General features: G+C 35.0%; 2 protein-coding genes and 1 long non-coding RNA gene across 4 annotated transcripts; 1 reads left to right on the top strand and 2 right to left on the bottom strand.

The window, feature by feature from the left end:
• Nucleotides 1-82: 82 nt before the first annotated feature.
• Nucleotides 83-8,513, top strand: LOC136816914 (uncharacterized). Its single transcript, XR_010847999.1, has 3 exons — nucleotides 83-243; nucleotides 8,008-8,076; nucleotides 8,500-8,513. It is a non-coding gene; the product is annotated as an uncharacterized lncRNA (long non-coding RNA).
• LOC136816985 (uncharacterized) lies at nucleotides 5,023-6,403 on the bottom strand. 2 transcript variants are annotated; one of them, XM_067073331.1, is made up of 2 exons: nucleotides 5,878-6,403; nucleotides 5,023-5,739 (listed from the first exon to the last, which is right to left on the bottom strand). In XM_067073331.1, exons 1-2 carry the CDS (start codon nucleotides 5,948-5,950, stop codon nucleotides 5,291-5,293), a joined length of 522 nt encoding a protein of 173 aa, XP_066929432.1. In that variant the 5' UTR covers nucleotides 5,951-6,403; the 3' UTR covers nucleotides 5,023-5,290. The 2 variants fall into 2 exon arrangements, with proteins under 2 accessions (XP_066929432.1, XP_066929431.1); XM_067073330.1 differs by having other exon boundaries at nucleotides 5,023-5,742; nucleotides 5,878-6,390.
• Nucleotides 8,514-8,568: 55 nt separating the features above from the next.
• On the bottom strand, nucleotides 8,569-15,681 carry LOC136816912 (E3 ubiquitin-protein ligase Zswim2-like). The gene is made up of 11 exons (XM_067073248.1): nucleotides 15,458-15,681; nucleotides 15,271-15,347; nucleotides 15,052-15,092; nucleotides 14,034-14,235; nucleotides 13,614-13,737; nucleotides 13,387-13,511; nucleotides 10,992-11,073; nucleotides 10,661-10,755; nucleotides 10,093-10,248; nucleotides 9,624-9,756; nucleotides 8,569-8,939 (listed from the first exon to the last, which is right to left on the bottom strand). The coding sequence occupies exons 1-11, from the start codon at nucleotides 15,596-15,598 to the stop codon at nucleotides 8,889-8,891; spliced, it is 1,227 nt and encodes a 408-aa protein (XP_066929349.1). The 5' UTR covers nucleotides 15,599-15,681; the 3' UTR covers nucleotides 8,569-8,888.
• Between the last annotated feature and the right edge of the window lie 212 nt (nucleotides 15,682-15,893).

Here is a 15,893-nt window from a genome sequence, read left to right as displayed (position 1 = left end):
AGATGATTTCCTGAACTAAAATTTTTTCCTGAATTCTTTCTTGAATTAACCCAATTTTGCAGCTAGCTTCTTATGATAGTTCATTAATGGAAATGAATTATTTGATTGCTTGAATGAAAGTTGGTGATGGGTTGGTTCATGGGGAAACAGTGTCTTCTTTTGTTTGTGATGGCTGCAGGCTTGGTTGCCATGGCAATGCGATGGGGATTGGAGAAAACCTGAAAAACAAAATATTAAATTAAGGTAAGGAAACTTATTTCTCAAAAATCTCCAAATCTGAATCTCCAACACCGCCTTGCTTGAAAATCACCAAATGAACAAACTTGCCACAATAAAATTTGAAACATTGAAATTTTCAAACCTCTTTTAGGCCAGTCTAGGTTGTAATAAGACATATTGTACATTTTAAAACAACTTTCATCGAAGAAATAGAAAGGTTGGTTTTTAAATATTTACTTGAGTCCAGAAAAGAGAGATTCGGATTCGACTACAAGATAATAGGCGGAAGATGTAAAAAGGATCACTGCTTATAATATTTAACACAACTACATTAAGATTTGTTATGTAAAACAAACATTCACCGACCTGTATATAGCTTGAGTGCTTGAAAGTCACGATATATAGACATCATCGTCTGTCAGGCTTGCTATGACCCACCTTTACCTTTGAAAATAAAAAGAGTCATCGATTTAAATAAGAAATCAAAGCAGTTCTTAGATGCCAGTGTAATATACCAGGTTATTCGACAAAAAACTGAAAAATATTGGATTAATCATATTTTCTTTGTACCAGAATATCAAAACAAACCCAAAAACTTCGTGACATTAAATACTCGAATCACTTGGAGCAAAGAAAATTCGAATTGAATAGGAGAAATAGGAAAATTCCAACTTTTTACCCCAAAAAAGATCGAAATTTGGTCAAAATTGATCAAATTTGTCCCGGTAAGGGTCGTACAATTCACAAAGTTTTCCTTTGTTTTCTTCTTTTCAGTCCCGGTAAAGGTCCGAGGGTCGAAAGTTGGGCGGCACCCTCCCCCCCGTCAGCTCGCAACCCTAGTACCCCCCCCCTCCCTCCCGGGAATTGAATACAAAGATTTTTAATCCAGAGATACTGAGACAGGAGTGTAAAAATAATAAGGCCATTAAGAATTGAAAAAAAGTTTTCACGTTCTCTGTGTCACAAAGAAAATAAATTTTTGTTTTCTTCAATTCGAGCAAAAATAAACCTACGGATTAGACGTAAACTAAACCTACAGAAAATTTGGAGGCCAATTTAAAATTTCTTTGACTTTTTTTTGCAGACTGAGTGTTCTTAACATTTTATCTTGAAGTCTCTCAATTCCTTGTCGCTAATATACTGTTGTTACTTTAATCCTGGACAAGGTTTGAGTAAATCTTAATGAGGGATAGTTCAAGGAAAAGATTATTTGGGTGCAAATTTGGAAAGCTCTGTTGGCCATTTTCGGATAGAATATTACAAATTCAGAAACTAACGCGTTCAAAATTCATTTGACTTGCAACCCAATAATTTCTTCAAAGATGGTTTCTTAAAGACGACTATTCAAAACATTGAAGTAAATATCATTTTTTTTGCTTGAATTCATAGATTTTTAGTATATTTTCCAGAAATGTAGAGGCCTACATTTTCAATTACCCCCTCAGGCTTGTGAATTAAAATTGATAAGTAAGCAAACTACATCACTCTCATTTAAAAACAAAACCTTTAATGAAGTCTAAAATGATGATTTGATTATTATGTATCTCGAATACTTTAATCGGATTAATTTTCGCGATTTCGCGAATTTTTGCCATTTTCGCGAAATTAAAACTCGCGAACACGCGTGAGATTCCTGATTCGCGAAATTAAATCCACCACACAAAACTTTTAGAATTGTATTTTTGGCGGAGAAACTAGTTCCAAGTCTCCATTTATGGCAAAAAATGGCTATTTTCAGCTGTTTTCTAGCTTAGTCGCGAAATATTTCAAAACTCTGACTCGCGAAATTAAATCCAGAAAATTTCGCGATTTTTTTAGCTCGCGAAATTTAATCTCGCGAAATTTAATCCGGTTGAAGTAACTCATGTTTTTCATGCTGAAGATGTTCTTAATTTCCAAACACTCCCTTCTCACTGACTGGGAACTCTTCCCACTGGAGATATTGGCCAAAATTTCCATCCCATGGTAAAAAAAAAGAAGCAATGGAATTCAAATCCCCGGCCATAAAAAACATAGGAATATCAATCCCCATCGAGTTTTCGTCGATAAAATTCCACCGGGTCTGCGAGAAGGGGGTGTATTAAACTAATTTTTTTTATCTCAAATAATTCATGTTTTTCATGCTTAAGAGGTTCTTAATCTCTAAAAAGCACATTTAGGTGAATTATGTGGGTTACATTAAAATGTTGAGCGATTGAAATAGCTAAAAACCACAGTCTAGTTCTCTGATTATTGAAGATAACTTCTGAAGATGAGTTCTGAAGATTTCTATATCCAATAGCTGCTAGAAAATCCATGAATCTATGAATTCCATCAGTGAAGGCAAGGGCTGGCTGAATCTGACCAGCATTTTAGGGGCCCTTGCATTTGGATTACAAGATTTGAAAATTTAAGTGGGAATCACCAAAATATTTTTCATTCGATAGAACTTGATACTTTTTCGAAGAATTTTGTTTAAGTTTTGCTGAATCATGTATAGGCAGTGCATGGCAGATAATCCATTTTGAGTCCGGATATTTTTTATTGAGTACACTTTTTTTATAAGAATAAACTATAGAAGAGCATAGGGCTTCGATGGAATAAATATCAGCATTTAAGCTTTGCATAACACCTGTCTTAGTTAAATGGATAGAAATACTCACAAAATCGACGAAAATGGTGAAAATAAGAATTTAGTTTGGTTTTGTGTATTTTTGTTGAAAAGACAATTCCGAGTGGAAGCTTCTTAAGTAAAAATAATTCGAAAAAAGACAGGCTTAAAATTTTTTGGATGTTCCTATGAAAAAAACTTGTAAGTCTAATATTGAGAACCCGGAGGTTCATCTTCTCAAACGCTCTGAGTGTTACATAAAAGCAAAATTGTAAAAAAAATCACTTTAAGGGTAACTTTTTCACTTAAGTTCCAATCTTGAGGGTCAAGTGCGCTCGTACCCGACATTCTCCGACATAAGCAGCCCCGAATATCAGGGAAAGTGGTTACCAATAGTTACCAATATTGTCCACGCCACTCAAGTTGTCCCAACGAATTTTCAAATTACTATAGCCTTTCATTTAAAAGTTTTGCAGCCCCTGTCCGGCGGAATTTGAGCAACTTCTATCTTCTAGGTGGGAAAATATCACATTTCTTGGAAAGATCAAATAGCATAAAGTTCCAACCGTTTTTTCTTTTTGTCTTGTCTCCATAAGATTAACCTTGGTTGCATGAAAAGAGAAAAAAAGCTTTGACTTCCTGTCTATCTACTTTGAATGAAGATCATCAAATAGTTATTTTTCTCAATTTCAAAGGTGTGTCACACGCTTGAGTTTAATGAAATGGTTCCTCCCCCTATGATAAAAATACTTCGTTAAACTACACCCTCATCTGTTATTACCGGGTGGTTCAGAAAAAACATGTCGAAACTTATTTTTTAAATTACACAAAGAGTTTTTTATGTTTTTCGTTTGGTCGATTTTAACCCCATAAAATAAAATATGGAAATTCTTATAAATGCCTGAATTTTGTTATAACCTAAAACAATAAAATCAAAAGCGTCTACCATACCAAGATAATCTGTTTGGTAATTATTATGTCATATCCTTTTTACTTAAGACTAAAAAATTCTAACTTAGTCTACACAATAGACAGCTCCAGGCTTTTAGGCCTTTCTCTTGGTCTATAGGCACTGCTAGTAACCCTCACCGGGAACATTCACAAAAGATGTTTATCAATAGAGATTTCAAATAAAAGAATGTTTAAAACTCAGCTGATTGGCTTAAGTTTCGAAACTCTCTATTGTTTCATTAAAACCTTAGTACGCATGCGATTTATCCGGAGAATTTCAATACTCAAAACAAGAGCAGTGCTCATATCCCGGAGAGTTGGAGTTTCACGCCCGAAACGAAGAAGATCATGACGTAGCCTATTCTAACTGGGCCCTTTTTACCTAAAACTAAAAAAATTTCTAACTGGGGATGTAATAAAATTTCAGAAGCTATAAGCGATTTTTCACAAGATGTTGTTGCACTATGTAGCCTAGCATTTTACTACTTTTTTCTCCGTTTTTACTGAAAAAAACAGAAGAAAAAAAAAAAACTTGTTATTTCTGTGTTGAAAAAGAAAAGTTACTGATTAGCGAAACCAGTCAAAGAAGTTCAAAAAACTGTTAATTGGGATTTCAGATCACACTTCATTACCATGTTTCGTTGTCATGGTAATTCTTCGTTTCATGAAATACAGAACTTAAGATTTAAACTTCCCTTTTACATTGGAATAGGCAACGAATAACTTAAGTTGAAAAATCTTGAAATGGCTGAATTTCAATTCAATTTGTTGGACTGTTCAGAAGATTTAGGGACTTGCTCACGGACCTTTTTATGCCCGTGCGTGACGGCGGGAGAGAACGCCAGGGCCGTTGACAAATCTTGCTTTTTGTTTGGTTTGATGTCAGTTCTTCCACTGTGTATGTTTACGAATGGTCACGTGAGAAAACTCATTCGACACAAATATAACATCAAGGTAATTCCATTGATCCAAACCCTTAGATGGGAAATGAAGGCCAAAACGCGTGACCAACTTGGCTTTCACACAACTTGAAAGTAAAACTTATTGCTAGATTTCGAAAAATATCCCGCTAAACTTTTTCTTGGTTGAGAAAGGTTAAAGGTTCCTCTCTAGCTCTTTCGGGGCTTAAGCTCAATGGCTGATTCTTTTTAACCTGGATTATTGAATGACTCAAAAAAGAGGTCAAATTTATGAACCTTTGAGTTTGTTAGAAATAGGTGAAAATCTTTTCATATGCTGCTATGTGTTCGTTGGAAGGATAATTATGAGTTATTTATTGAATTATACTTTTTCAATACGAAAATGTAGAGAGAAAACGCCTTATAAAAATACATGTTAATCTAAATAAAGCATTTGCCAAAAAATATTTCAACTTGATCAAAGAATATTCAATGTTCAAATGTTTGTGGCTTGACTTAATGAAGGAAGCTTTCCAAAAGCTTATCTTCCTGATCACGTTCGGCGTTTCGTTTCTTTGATAAAAAATCTTCTTTTCCTGGGGGAAAATAATTGTCTAAGCCAAGTAAAGGATCATTTGCCAAAGGTGGAAAATATTCTGAAACCAGCAAATCGTCTTTTTGTTGAGATGGCAGGTAGACGTCCGAAGGGTCGTTTTGAGGTGGGATGTATCCTGAAACTAGCAAAATCGTCTTTTTGTTGAGATGGTAGGTAGACGTCCGAAGGGTCGTTTTGAGGTGGGATGTATCCTGAAACTAGCAAATCGTCTTTTTGTTGAGATGGCAGGTAGACGTCCGAAGGGTCGTTTTGAGGTGGGATGTATCCTGAAACTAGCAAATCGTCTTTTTGTTGAGATGGTAGGTAGACGTCCGAAGGGTCGTTTTGAGGTGGGATGTATCCTGAAACTAGCAAATCGTCTTTTTGTTGAGATGGTAAGTAGACGTCCGAAGTGTCGTTTTGAGGTGGGATGTATCCTGAAACCAGCAAATCTCGGTATTCCAGTTCAGGAAGAACGTCACTTTCTTCTAAAAATACAAAGAAATCAAATTCATCTTCAATCACAATCAATGAGGTGGGATATTGTGATAATGAGAAAATACTTCAAGAAAAAAAGCTATAATGGACACATTTTATTGGTTAAATAAAACTCAACAAAATACCTTTAAGTGGAAACCCATAAAGAGCATTCCATTGAAGCGCCAAAGTGATCAAAATGAGTCGCATGTCCATCATGAATAATAGCCGAGTTTAAGTGGTATGGATGTTCTTCCCCCACTTAAGTTATATCCTTGCAACTCGGTGGTTTTTCATGAAAAGCTATTACGTTTGTTTTGCTGTCGTGTAAAATAAACACCATACACAAAATCTTTTCTCTGTCAAAAGTGGCAGCCATTATTATGTTGAACATTGAATGAAAATTCTTCCTACTTCCATCAGATAAAAGATTGTTTTGTTTATCGCAATGTCGTGTAAAACACACACCAAATTACATATTTATTTTCCGCTCAAACTGAAGCGCACCTCGGTTTTTCAAAAAGAGTTTCGTTTGTTTTTTGGATGAGTTAACAATCAAATTCAATAGTGCACCCCCTTCTCACAGACCATTGAAATTGATAGACATTTGAAAATAATGAAATAAACCAATCCTCACTGCAAAACATTTACTATCTTTCTCATCTCCACTCGATTTTCTTTTTTTAAAACAAAAGAATTGAAATCTTGATTGATAAAAAATATGAGAATATCAATCCCCATCGAGTTTCAGTCTGTTTTTTTCATCCCTACTGCTACTGGCTGTCCTTCCGGGTCTGTGAGAAGGGGGTGTACTAGTGCAATCCTAAAAGTCGCCTTTCTTGAGTTGTCTATGGCGGGATTTCGTTAGTTTAGGAAAACCTTCCTTAGATACCAGAAACACCAGGAGGGTCTTTTTCTGTTTATTTTCCTACGTAAACACGTAACACGTTTTTGATTGGAGGAATCCTCATGAAGAAACACGTAAGATGTCGAAATATCATTCATAGTAAAAATGGAGAAAAGGAGAGTGTCAAAACTAAAAAGCTCTACTAAAAAAGCGGAAGAAAATACGTCTGCATTGGAAAAACTATTTTTTATGTTATTAACCTTTATGAACTTTATGAACCTACAATCATGGACATAAGGTCTGTAGACTTTTCAAAAATTCCTCAATAGTGCCAAAAAAAAGCCTTTTTGACGCTTGGGAAATTTCCCAAATGAACCACAAGTGGTTATTTGGCAGAAAACACCTACAGGCTTCCTAACACTCCATGTAGCTTTTAGTCCTTGTGATTTTTGGACTTTTTTGGTGCACCAGACAGCTCTGAAAAGTTGTTTACTTTTTATTAAACCATCTCAAATATGGTCTAATTAGATATCTTCTCGAATAAGTTGAAGAGCAAAGCTCAGTGAAACCTTCAATCTTAGACAAAAAAAGGTCTGAAGAACTTGCAAAAATTCATTTCCTTCAATCTTGAGTGGATTTGGCTTATGGACTTGTTACCCAAACTCTCCAAATCCGATAAAAACAACATTGGCTCTGGTAAAAATGGGTTTTCAGGGCTTATTTGGAATTTTTTTATGCATTTTTGAAAAGTCTACAACATCCTTTTGTCCGTTACTATTGTACTCCTTTTTTCTATGAGAACTAGTAAATCTTTATGACGCTCAGTTGTTCTTATGGTTGTCATGTTTCTATTTCTATAAGTTTTAATAGCCCTAATTTGACCCTTAATCGTGCTTAGTCTGCTTAGAACTCAGTCATTCCAGGTTCAGCAATGTCCTTATTTTCGTTTTTTTTAGCCTCATTGTTTTCGTAAAATTGTTCTTACAATATAAAGAATTTAGTTGGAGTAGGGGGAGTAAATCAAATTCTTTCATCTATTCTTTTAATTGGAGTATGTCAGAATCTTTTAGTCTTAGGTTTTGACAAAAACAAACATGTTCCTATTAAATTTATTACCAACAAACGTAGGTATGATATTACAAATTGCGAACAAAATACACGTTTTTTATAAGAACAAACTATGTAAGAACATGAGGCTTCGATGATCAAAATGTTAAGAACAAGTTAAGAACATTGTAGGGCTTCGCGGACTCGAAAACAGCCAATTTATTAGGAAAATAAACAAAAATTACATGAAAAATGGGGAAAATAAGAACATTTCTAGACTTGAAACTCAAAAAGTTAAGAACATCCGAAGGCTTCAGAAATTTTGGATGAACGCGTCATCTCTTCTCTCACCTTCATCTTGTGTTTCTCTTCTCTTGTTCAGGGTTCGTATCCTTCAGACTTGCTGGCCAACCTTTTGTGTCCATGTTGCTCATTGGTTCAAGATGCAAGGGTAACATGTTTTTTTCTTTTCTGTTCATTTTTTCTACTATCTGGAACGAAAGAAGAGGAACAAATTGTTTTCTTTCCTAGACTTTTGCAACTGCTCAGATAAATTCCCAACTATTTTTATTAGAATATGAGGCCCACTGGAAAAGGTTTTTTTATTCAACGCTGTAATAGACCTTTTCATAAATTACGTTAGGAACATCACTTGCCTCGTTTTGAAATTATTGTCAAGGTGATTAACTCTCAGCGAATTTTATTAAAACTACCTTTATTCATAAAAAAAACATTTAATGTCTCAAGGGACATAATCACCATGTCAATTGTTTGAAAACGAGGCAAGTGATGTTTATGACGTAATTTATGAAACGGTCTATTGTCATCACATTCCAATCCTCCTAACTATTTCTCAAAATGTTGCATTTTTTAGGAGATCGAAGCCCACGCTACACCACCCCCTGCAGTCAAAATAATTCGTCAATAACTGGAGGAGATATTTGGGGAAGAAAACGATATATTAATGATTTATTTACTATCTTTTCATTGACGCACACACGAAATTGTTTATATATAAACTTAAATAATGTAAAAAATAAATTTCGTATTCAATATATGTACATTTGGTTTTAAAAAATAATTATAACTTCTAAAAAGATATTTGGTTTAATTCTTTCCAAGAAAAAACTTCATTGCGATACAATGCACTGTATAATGTTCAACCAAAGCTCTTCGATGGGATCTATCGGTATTCGAATGAAGATTCAGAACTTCTCTCAAAAAATGATATCCACTCCACCTCTGATCATTCTAAAAATTCTCTCAACGCAGATTTTCCGTCCTTGAGTTGAGAGGTGATGAGTATAAGGTGAACTGAAAAAAGACAAGATGGTTAAGAACATTTCTGTAAAATATATATCTTTCAGTGTGCGACACAATTAGTTTTATCGAATTTCCTAGCATAAATTCGATCTGCCTAGCCAGGATGCAGTATGCAGTGCTAATGAGTCCCAATAAAAGGGCGAAATGCATATGCTGCTCTGCCATTCAATCTCCTGAAAGAAGATATTTGGATAGAAATTCTATGAATTTCTTCAAATATACATATTAGCCCTCCCCGATGCCGATGGAGAACGGGTCCTACTCATTTCGAAGTAGGAATTCCTCCTTTTTGAAGTTGGAATTCATAGCGCCATCCAGACACCGCTGGTTCTGTGCACGCGAGACACAGATACTATATGATGCATAGTGATGACACTCGAAACGCGGGAGAGCATATAGCCCGTTGCGAGCGTAGAATAAGATGAATGCCATATACACCAAAATGTATAAGGTGAGTAGTGGTACCAAATTTCCATCATATGGTATGGCTTGACCTACACTTCATTGACCTACCAAGTGAAGCTTAAAACTAAAGAGGGAATCGAACTCGGATCACCACACTACTAGAAATTACATGCTCTAGGGTTTCTAAATTGATACAATTTTTCTTCGAAGCATAGGAGAAACGTCAGTCACTTTCAAACAATGGGGAAAAAGAATATCTCATTTTCTTACATCCACTTCCTTCCGTTCTTCTGTTTGATTCCCGGTCCCACTTTTACTCCGATGTTTCCCCGACATTCCGATTAAACCTCTCGTTTTCCCGATCGGTGGTAATCGAAATCTTGCAGTAGAAGCGTTTGAAGATCTAAGAAGAAGGAAATGTAGAGTTTGATCGCGTGTAAGTTGATTTGAAATTCTATACTAGAAGGGAAAACTACAGTGTTCAGGTTTTAGTTGGATTGACAATTTAAACAATTTAGGTTACCTAATCGGGGAAAACTTCGTCGGGGAAAATTTGCGTCGGGGAAAAATTCATCACTTGCTGGTAGTTGGTAATCGCATTAAAGCCTGGGAAAATTTTCGTCGGGGAAAATATTCGTCACTTGTCCAAAAGTTCGTCACTTTTCCCCGACGAAGTTTTCCCCGATAAGGTACATTACAATATTTCCAAGATAAAAATAATATTTCCAAAGAAACAAACCTTTGTTCGCTAACAGGTTTATAGTTTAGTTCCAATTTTTCAGAGTTTAGACTGAGTCCGCTGATGGCTAAATCACGGACGTCAGTTTGGGATGAACTTCGAAGTCTTGATAATTTTTGTTTCGGCCTCACTGGTGCTGAAGGTGAGCTTGGAAATCTGTAGAGTGGAAGTTGAAAAGTGTAGTAATCTCGAGGGTAAAAAGGATGATCGATATTTTTGCGTTCTCAGAAATATCTTACCTTTTAAAATGACTTTGGTAAATTGGGATTAAGATTTTCATAACAGAAAAATAAAATAAGTATGGGGTAAGTGATTCTGCAGTGTATCGATTCATGAAACCATGATCTTGCAGTGTATTGATGAAGTTGAACGAAAGATCATGACAAAGCAAATTACAATTCGTCAAGACATCAAAATTTTGTCACAACGAAAATTTTATAATCTTTTGGCAAACAAAATCAAATTTCACGACTTGTCTTTAAAAAGCAAACATTCGTTTTTCCTCATTGGTCAAAGGCTTGTAAATCGTTTAAAACAGAGTTAGATAGAACTATCAATACCAACTTACTGTTTGCCATGTGATGACGTCATGGAAGAGGAGAAACCTCCAATACAGAGATTAACTTCTTTATAACCCAAGTCTTCCCACTTCTCTCCTCCTCCCTAAAGTGAAAGTGAAAGCCATTGTTTACAGGAGGGATTAGTGGGATGCTGGAATGCAAATGTGGTGAAAATTGTCATATCTGACAGTTTTACGAGAAGGGCTTGAATGGAGGAGTTTAACTTCAAGAATAAATCATCTATTGTATTATATGGTGAACTTATAAGTATCAGCGGAAATAAATTTGGCAGTTATATTGGATAGTATGAACTTAGAAATGAATGAATGTTGTTCTTACATGTTTTGTTTTCACTTGGTGTCCATAATGTTTATTTGGATGGAAACAGGATTGACAAAGAAACGAATTGCATGTGTTGCATCTGAAATAAGTTATGCGAAATAAAGCTCACAATCCTTGGCGCGGTTAAAATGGTTTGAATCTGCTAAATCACGTGCCTCACGTGCCTTAACTTTTTTTACGTGCCTCTGGTACCCTAGTGCCTCAATTGCCCTAGTGCCTCGCGTGCCTTAAGTGCCCTGGATTTTTCACGTGTCCTATTTTTTCACGCGCCTTATTTTTTCACGCGCCTTATTTTTTCACGTGCCCTATTTTTTTCTACGTACCCAATTTGTTTTCACGTGCTCTAAATTTTTCACATTTACTTGAAAAAAATCCAAAATCCAAATCACGTGAAAATTGGCAAGAATCACAAAAAAATCACAGAAAAATCAAAAAAGTCTCGCACAACTTTTTGGGACTGGTTTACCCCTTTTTCATGTGCCCTTAAATTTTCACGTGGCCTATTGTTTTTCACGTGAAAATGAAGAAGAAAAAAATAAACTTCTTGTAGAATTGAGTTGTAATTTTCATTTTCACAGGAATGAAACTCCAATCTTAGAGCGTCATCACTGTGAACAAATTTTTCAAAAATATTCTTTCAGTCAAAAGATATCAAACAATGTTTATAGCTGATTGACCCCTAAAAAGCCTGTTTTATTCTCTTTTTTTGGGTCAAGTAGAGGCAAACTTTATTTGATATATTTTCATTGAATGAATATTTATAAAAATATGAAAAAAATTTTCATAGTGATGATGCTCTAAGATTGGAGTTTCATTCCTGTAAAAAGGAAAATTATAACTCAATTCTACAGGAAGTTAATTTTTTTCTTCTTTTTTTCATCTTTATTTTTGAAATTTTTCAAAACAATTTTTAATTCAAATTATTCCACTCATTAATATCTTTCCAACGGTACAAAATTTATTACGACTGAAGCAATCCTTAAAAGGTTATAGACAAAAAAAAAGAGAGTGCACACTTATCGTGAACATACTTTAGTTTTGTTAAAAACAATTGTTGTATTTTCGATAGACTTATGAAAAACGTTTGATCAGTAGCATATTTTGTAGCGTCTTTTTAGGAATGCATCCGAATTGTAGTAGTTTCACGCAGATGTAACGTTCTGCATTATTCGAAAATATTATTTTTTTAGCTGAGTTCTGATTGCTAAAATCTTTTAAAAGTAGAGAATTTACGTCATTTGAATTTAAACTTTTTATACATAACCGTGCTTTCGGCGCTCAGCGCACGTGGTGGTCAGCGGTTCTTATAGCTGTAAAAATTGCAGTCGAAACAAGGGGCAATTATTTTGTCACAAGCGAGTACTTGTCAACAGTATTCGCTGACACTTTTTCTCTCACTTTCTTTCTCTTTGCTCGCAGGTGCCGAATAAACGGGAGGGGGTAAGGGCGTTTATTAATTTTTCGATTTTTTTCCAACTCCCGGACCTTCCGGAGTTTCCGAAGTCACAACTGCAACTGCAACTGCAACGGCTACGTGGAAACATTTGAGTTCATACCGAGATCGTTGTCGTAGCAGCTAGTTTTTCTTTCAGAATTGTTTTCCACAACGGCGATATAATTATACATTTAAATGATTCGAGGTCGTCGAACAAAAATATTCAGAATAATAATAATAAGAGGTCAGATATTTCGGCTGTTAGTAATTAAAAATTTGAAACAAAGCTTTAACGATATTTTAATTAGCTAATTTCTGTGTTTAGAAAGGCAACATAAGTTTAATGAAAATTATCCAAAGGTTGAGGTTATTAGTCGAAAAAATTAGGGCACTAGGGCACGGTAAATTTTAAGGCACTAGGGCACTTGAGGCACGTGAGACACTAAAAAAGCTGTCAATTACCGATACACGAGTACTTATCGACTTAATCCCGAAATACCGATAAGAAAGACCTCATATCGCTAAAAAAAATTGGGGCAAAAGAAAAATTTAGGGCAAGTGAAAATTTTAGGACACGTGAAAATTTTAGGGCACGTAAAAATTTTAGGGCACTAGGACATGTGAAATTTTAAAGCACTAGGACACTAGGGCACTAAATGCGCGCGAGGCACTAGGACACTAGAGGCACGTAAAAAAGTTAAGGCACTAGGGCACGTGAGGTACGTGATTTAGTAGACTCAAATGGTTTTAAGTTGACTTTTGTCTTAATCAGATAAATGTTCAAACTTCATAGAATAAAATGAGAGATTTAAAATGAAAAATTTAAAAAGAAAAATTCCACAGAATTTAAGAGGCGTACTATTAAAAGATGTTTTCCCTTCAAAATTCAAATTTGAAAAAATAGCAAATTTAGGTTGAAATATCCACGCCTTCTGATGTGAACATAAGATAACTCACTTGTAAACAGATTGAGTAGAAGATGTAGAAGGAGCTCTTTGTTTACATCCAACACAAATACTGAGCAGGGAATTTTTTCTCATCTGAGATCGAGTGACAGAGCGACGATGTTCTTGCAATATACTCTACAAATAATGAAAGAAAAGGTAAACATTCGAAACGGGAAATTTTTGCACCAAGGGATTTGATTAAACGAAAGTTTGAAATAAACGAGGTCACTGTCATACTTTATAGCTAGCGAATTCGGTTCGACAGAGCGGGCACTTGATAACTTCTTCGTTGTTTGATTTATGCTGATGGTCAGCCCAAATCTTGAGACAGGAAACGTGAACACTGTTTCCACATCCAAACCTAAAAAATAAAATTCCTAAACGTTTATCTGGAAAGATTCCTTTCAAAAGCTTGCAAAATGTAAATATCTTTGAATAGAATTCTGTGTGTCTTAAATGCTTTCCAGGGACCGCCGCTCTACTTTGAAAGTGACAATTGTACATTGACTAAGGAGGCACTTTTTTGAATTTTAGCCCTAAAACAGGTCTGTTTTTAAAGGTTATTTAAGCAGGATCTGACTTTATTTTGAAATCATGTGGTCAGGTGGCCGCCTGCTTTGTGCCTGCCTTCTGAGATCAAACAAACAATTTACATACTTGCAGTAAGTTAAACTCTTTTTCGTTTTGTATATTTCATCTTGACAGATGGGGCAGACATCTTCTTTCTCGATCTTCTTCTGTTTCAACATTTCTCTGGCACCAGCAGATGCTGCTTTGGTTGGTTGTTTATTCTCAACTTGCTTCTGACCATACAGAACATGGTTTAGCTCACGTTCACAAAGACCAAGCTGGAACGCGACTAATAAAAATCAAATCTTTTTCAAAAGGGTTTGGATAGTTTGACCGCTTTTCTTTCTTCCTGGGTTGCAGGAGTTTAAAAATATTCAAGGAAAACAATAAACAGTCTAATCAGGGGGGGGGGGCACGCAGTTACTACAAGACATGATTTGTAGTAAGTGCTTTTTCAACAATTTTTTTCAGGACCACCACCCTTTGCAGTTACTACACCTTGGTAGTAACTGTTTTCTGAAAAGATTTCCAGGTACCACCCCTGTTTTTGAGTGATATCATCAAAAACATGCTCGAAATTACCCTAAATTGCAATTATTTTTCAACTTAATACCATTTTGTGCTAGATTTTCTTTTAATTTACTTGGTTAACAGCTGTTGAGAACATTTTAATGATAATTACAGAAAAATAATTTCAAAGTTGGATCTGAGAAAAATTTCAAATTTCTTTTCGTCCATTTATAACAAAAAGAATTTTTTTAACAAATAATTTTTTCACAAAAAAATTTTTTGTGAAAAATTTTGAAATTTCTTTAAAAAGAATTAAAATATAAGCACTTACTACATCAAAAGTGCTAGTTTTAGTGTTTGGCACCACCCCCAAACAGCAGTCATAACTTCTGAATACAGTACCACCACGGTAGTAAGTGTCATACTGTCTTGTAGTAACTGCGTGCCCCCCCCCCCTGGTCTAATTGGGAGTTTTATGAAGCACCGTTTTTTGAGGGAAATCTTTGTTTAAAGATCTTTCAATTTGTTTCATTCAACTGTGTAAAGACTTTAGTGCTAACTGAGGAAATATTAAATGATCTGATAGACTACATACTTGGATCTTCTTTTTGGATCCGAAATTTTCTGATTAAAATCCTGAAAAACAAAAACAAAGTTTGAAGTCAGCATAGAAGCGGGAACTAAATTAAATTCCATCTCACTTCACAACTAAACGACCGGAACACCCCGAGTCAAATCCGTTCAATATTTTCTTGTTGATAATTATGTTTGGTGACGCAGAAATGAGACATAAATGATGTTAAAGAACACATACCATAGGATGTGTTTACAAAGCTCCCTCTCTTTCAAAAAGAAATTACAATCGCACGAGTGAACAGCGCCAAGCAAAACCTAAAAACAAAAAAACAGAACATCTAATTAACTGTCAGAAAGCATTTCTTAATCTGCAGTATTCTTTGCAAATTTCTAGTTGATCCAGAAAATGTAGGAAATGTCCAGACCTTGAACTTCGTCTCGCCATCATGCTCTTTCAAAAGGAATCCAGTGGGACCAGTTTGTCGCAACAAGTACAAACGAGCTTCTGAGATATTTGCAATACTGGTCAGTAATTTGTCGGGACACGTACTTCTCCATCTACTCATTTTTCATTGAAAACATCTAAATTCATCCAACGTGTTTGAGAAAAAGTTTTTGAGTGAATCATTTGTTTTTATATTCCTAAAAAAAAAATACAAACAAAAATATCCAAAACTAAATTAAAATGGGATAGATTAAACAACCAACATTGAAAAGCATTTTCTCATGATGAAGTTCCTTTAAGATTTCCCAGAGAATTAATTTCATAGACGGTATTTTCAGAGACAATATTTTAATGAATTTGTGTCTTTTTACTGCCAAATTATACATACCGGTTTTTGAAATACGCATTATTATATT

This window comes from Clytia hemisphaerica, unplaced genomic scaffold (assembly GCF_902728285.1).
Source record: "Clytia hemisphaerica strain Z4C2 unplaced genomic scaffold, Clytia hemisphaerica genome assembly, whole genome shotgun sequence".
Classification (NCBI taxonomy): Eukaryota; Metazoa; Cnidaria; class Hydrozoa; order Leptothecata; family Clytiidae; genus Clytia; species Clytia hemisphaerica.
The sequence above is the reverse complement of the archived record's forward strand: the minus strand, read 5'-3'. Positions and strand labels throughout refer to the sequence as shown.

Bases quoted from the DNA above. Each gene is read 5' to 3' on its own strand.
- LOC136816985 (XM_067073330.1), bottom strand. From the start codon at position 5,950: ATGATGGACATGCGACTCATTTTGATCACTTTGGCGCTTCAATGGAAT. The intron at 5,743-5,877 runs GTATTTTGTTGA...TTGTATTTTTAG, and splicing joins TTATGGGTTTCCACTTAAAG to AAGAAAGTGACGTTCTTCCT.
- LOC136816912 (XM_067073248.1), bottom strand. From the start codon at position 15,598: ATGAGTAGATGGAGAAGTACGTGTCCCGACAAATTACTGACCAGTATT. The intron at 15,348-15,457 runs GTCTGGACATTT...TTTTGTTTTTAG, and splicing joins ATGGCGAGACGAAGTTCAAG to GTTTTGCTTGGCGCTGTTCA. The intron at 15,093-15,270 runs GTATGTGTTCTT...TTTGTTTTTCAG, and splicing joins CTTTGTAAACACATCCTATG to GATTTTAATCAGAAAATTTC.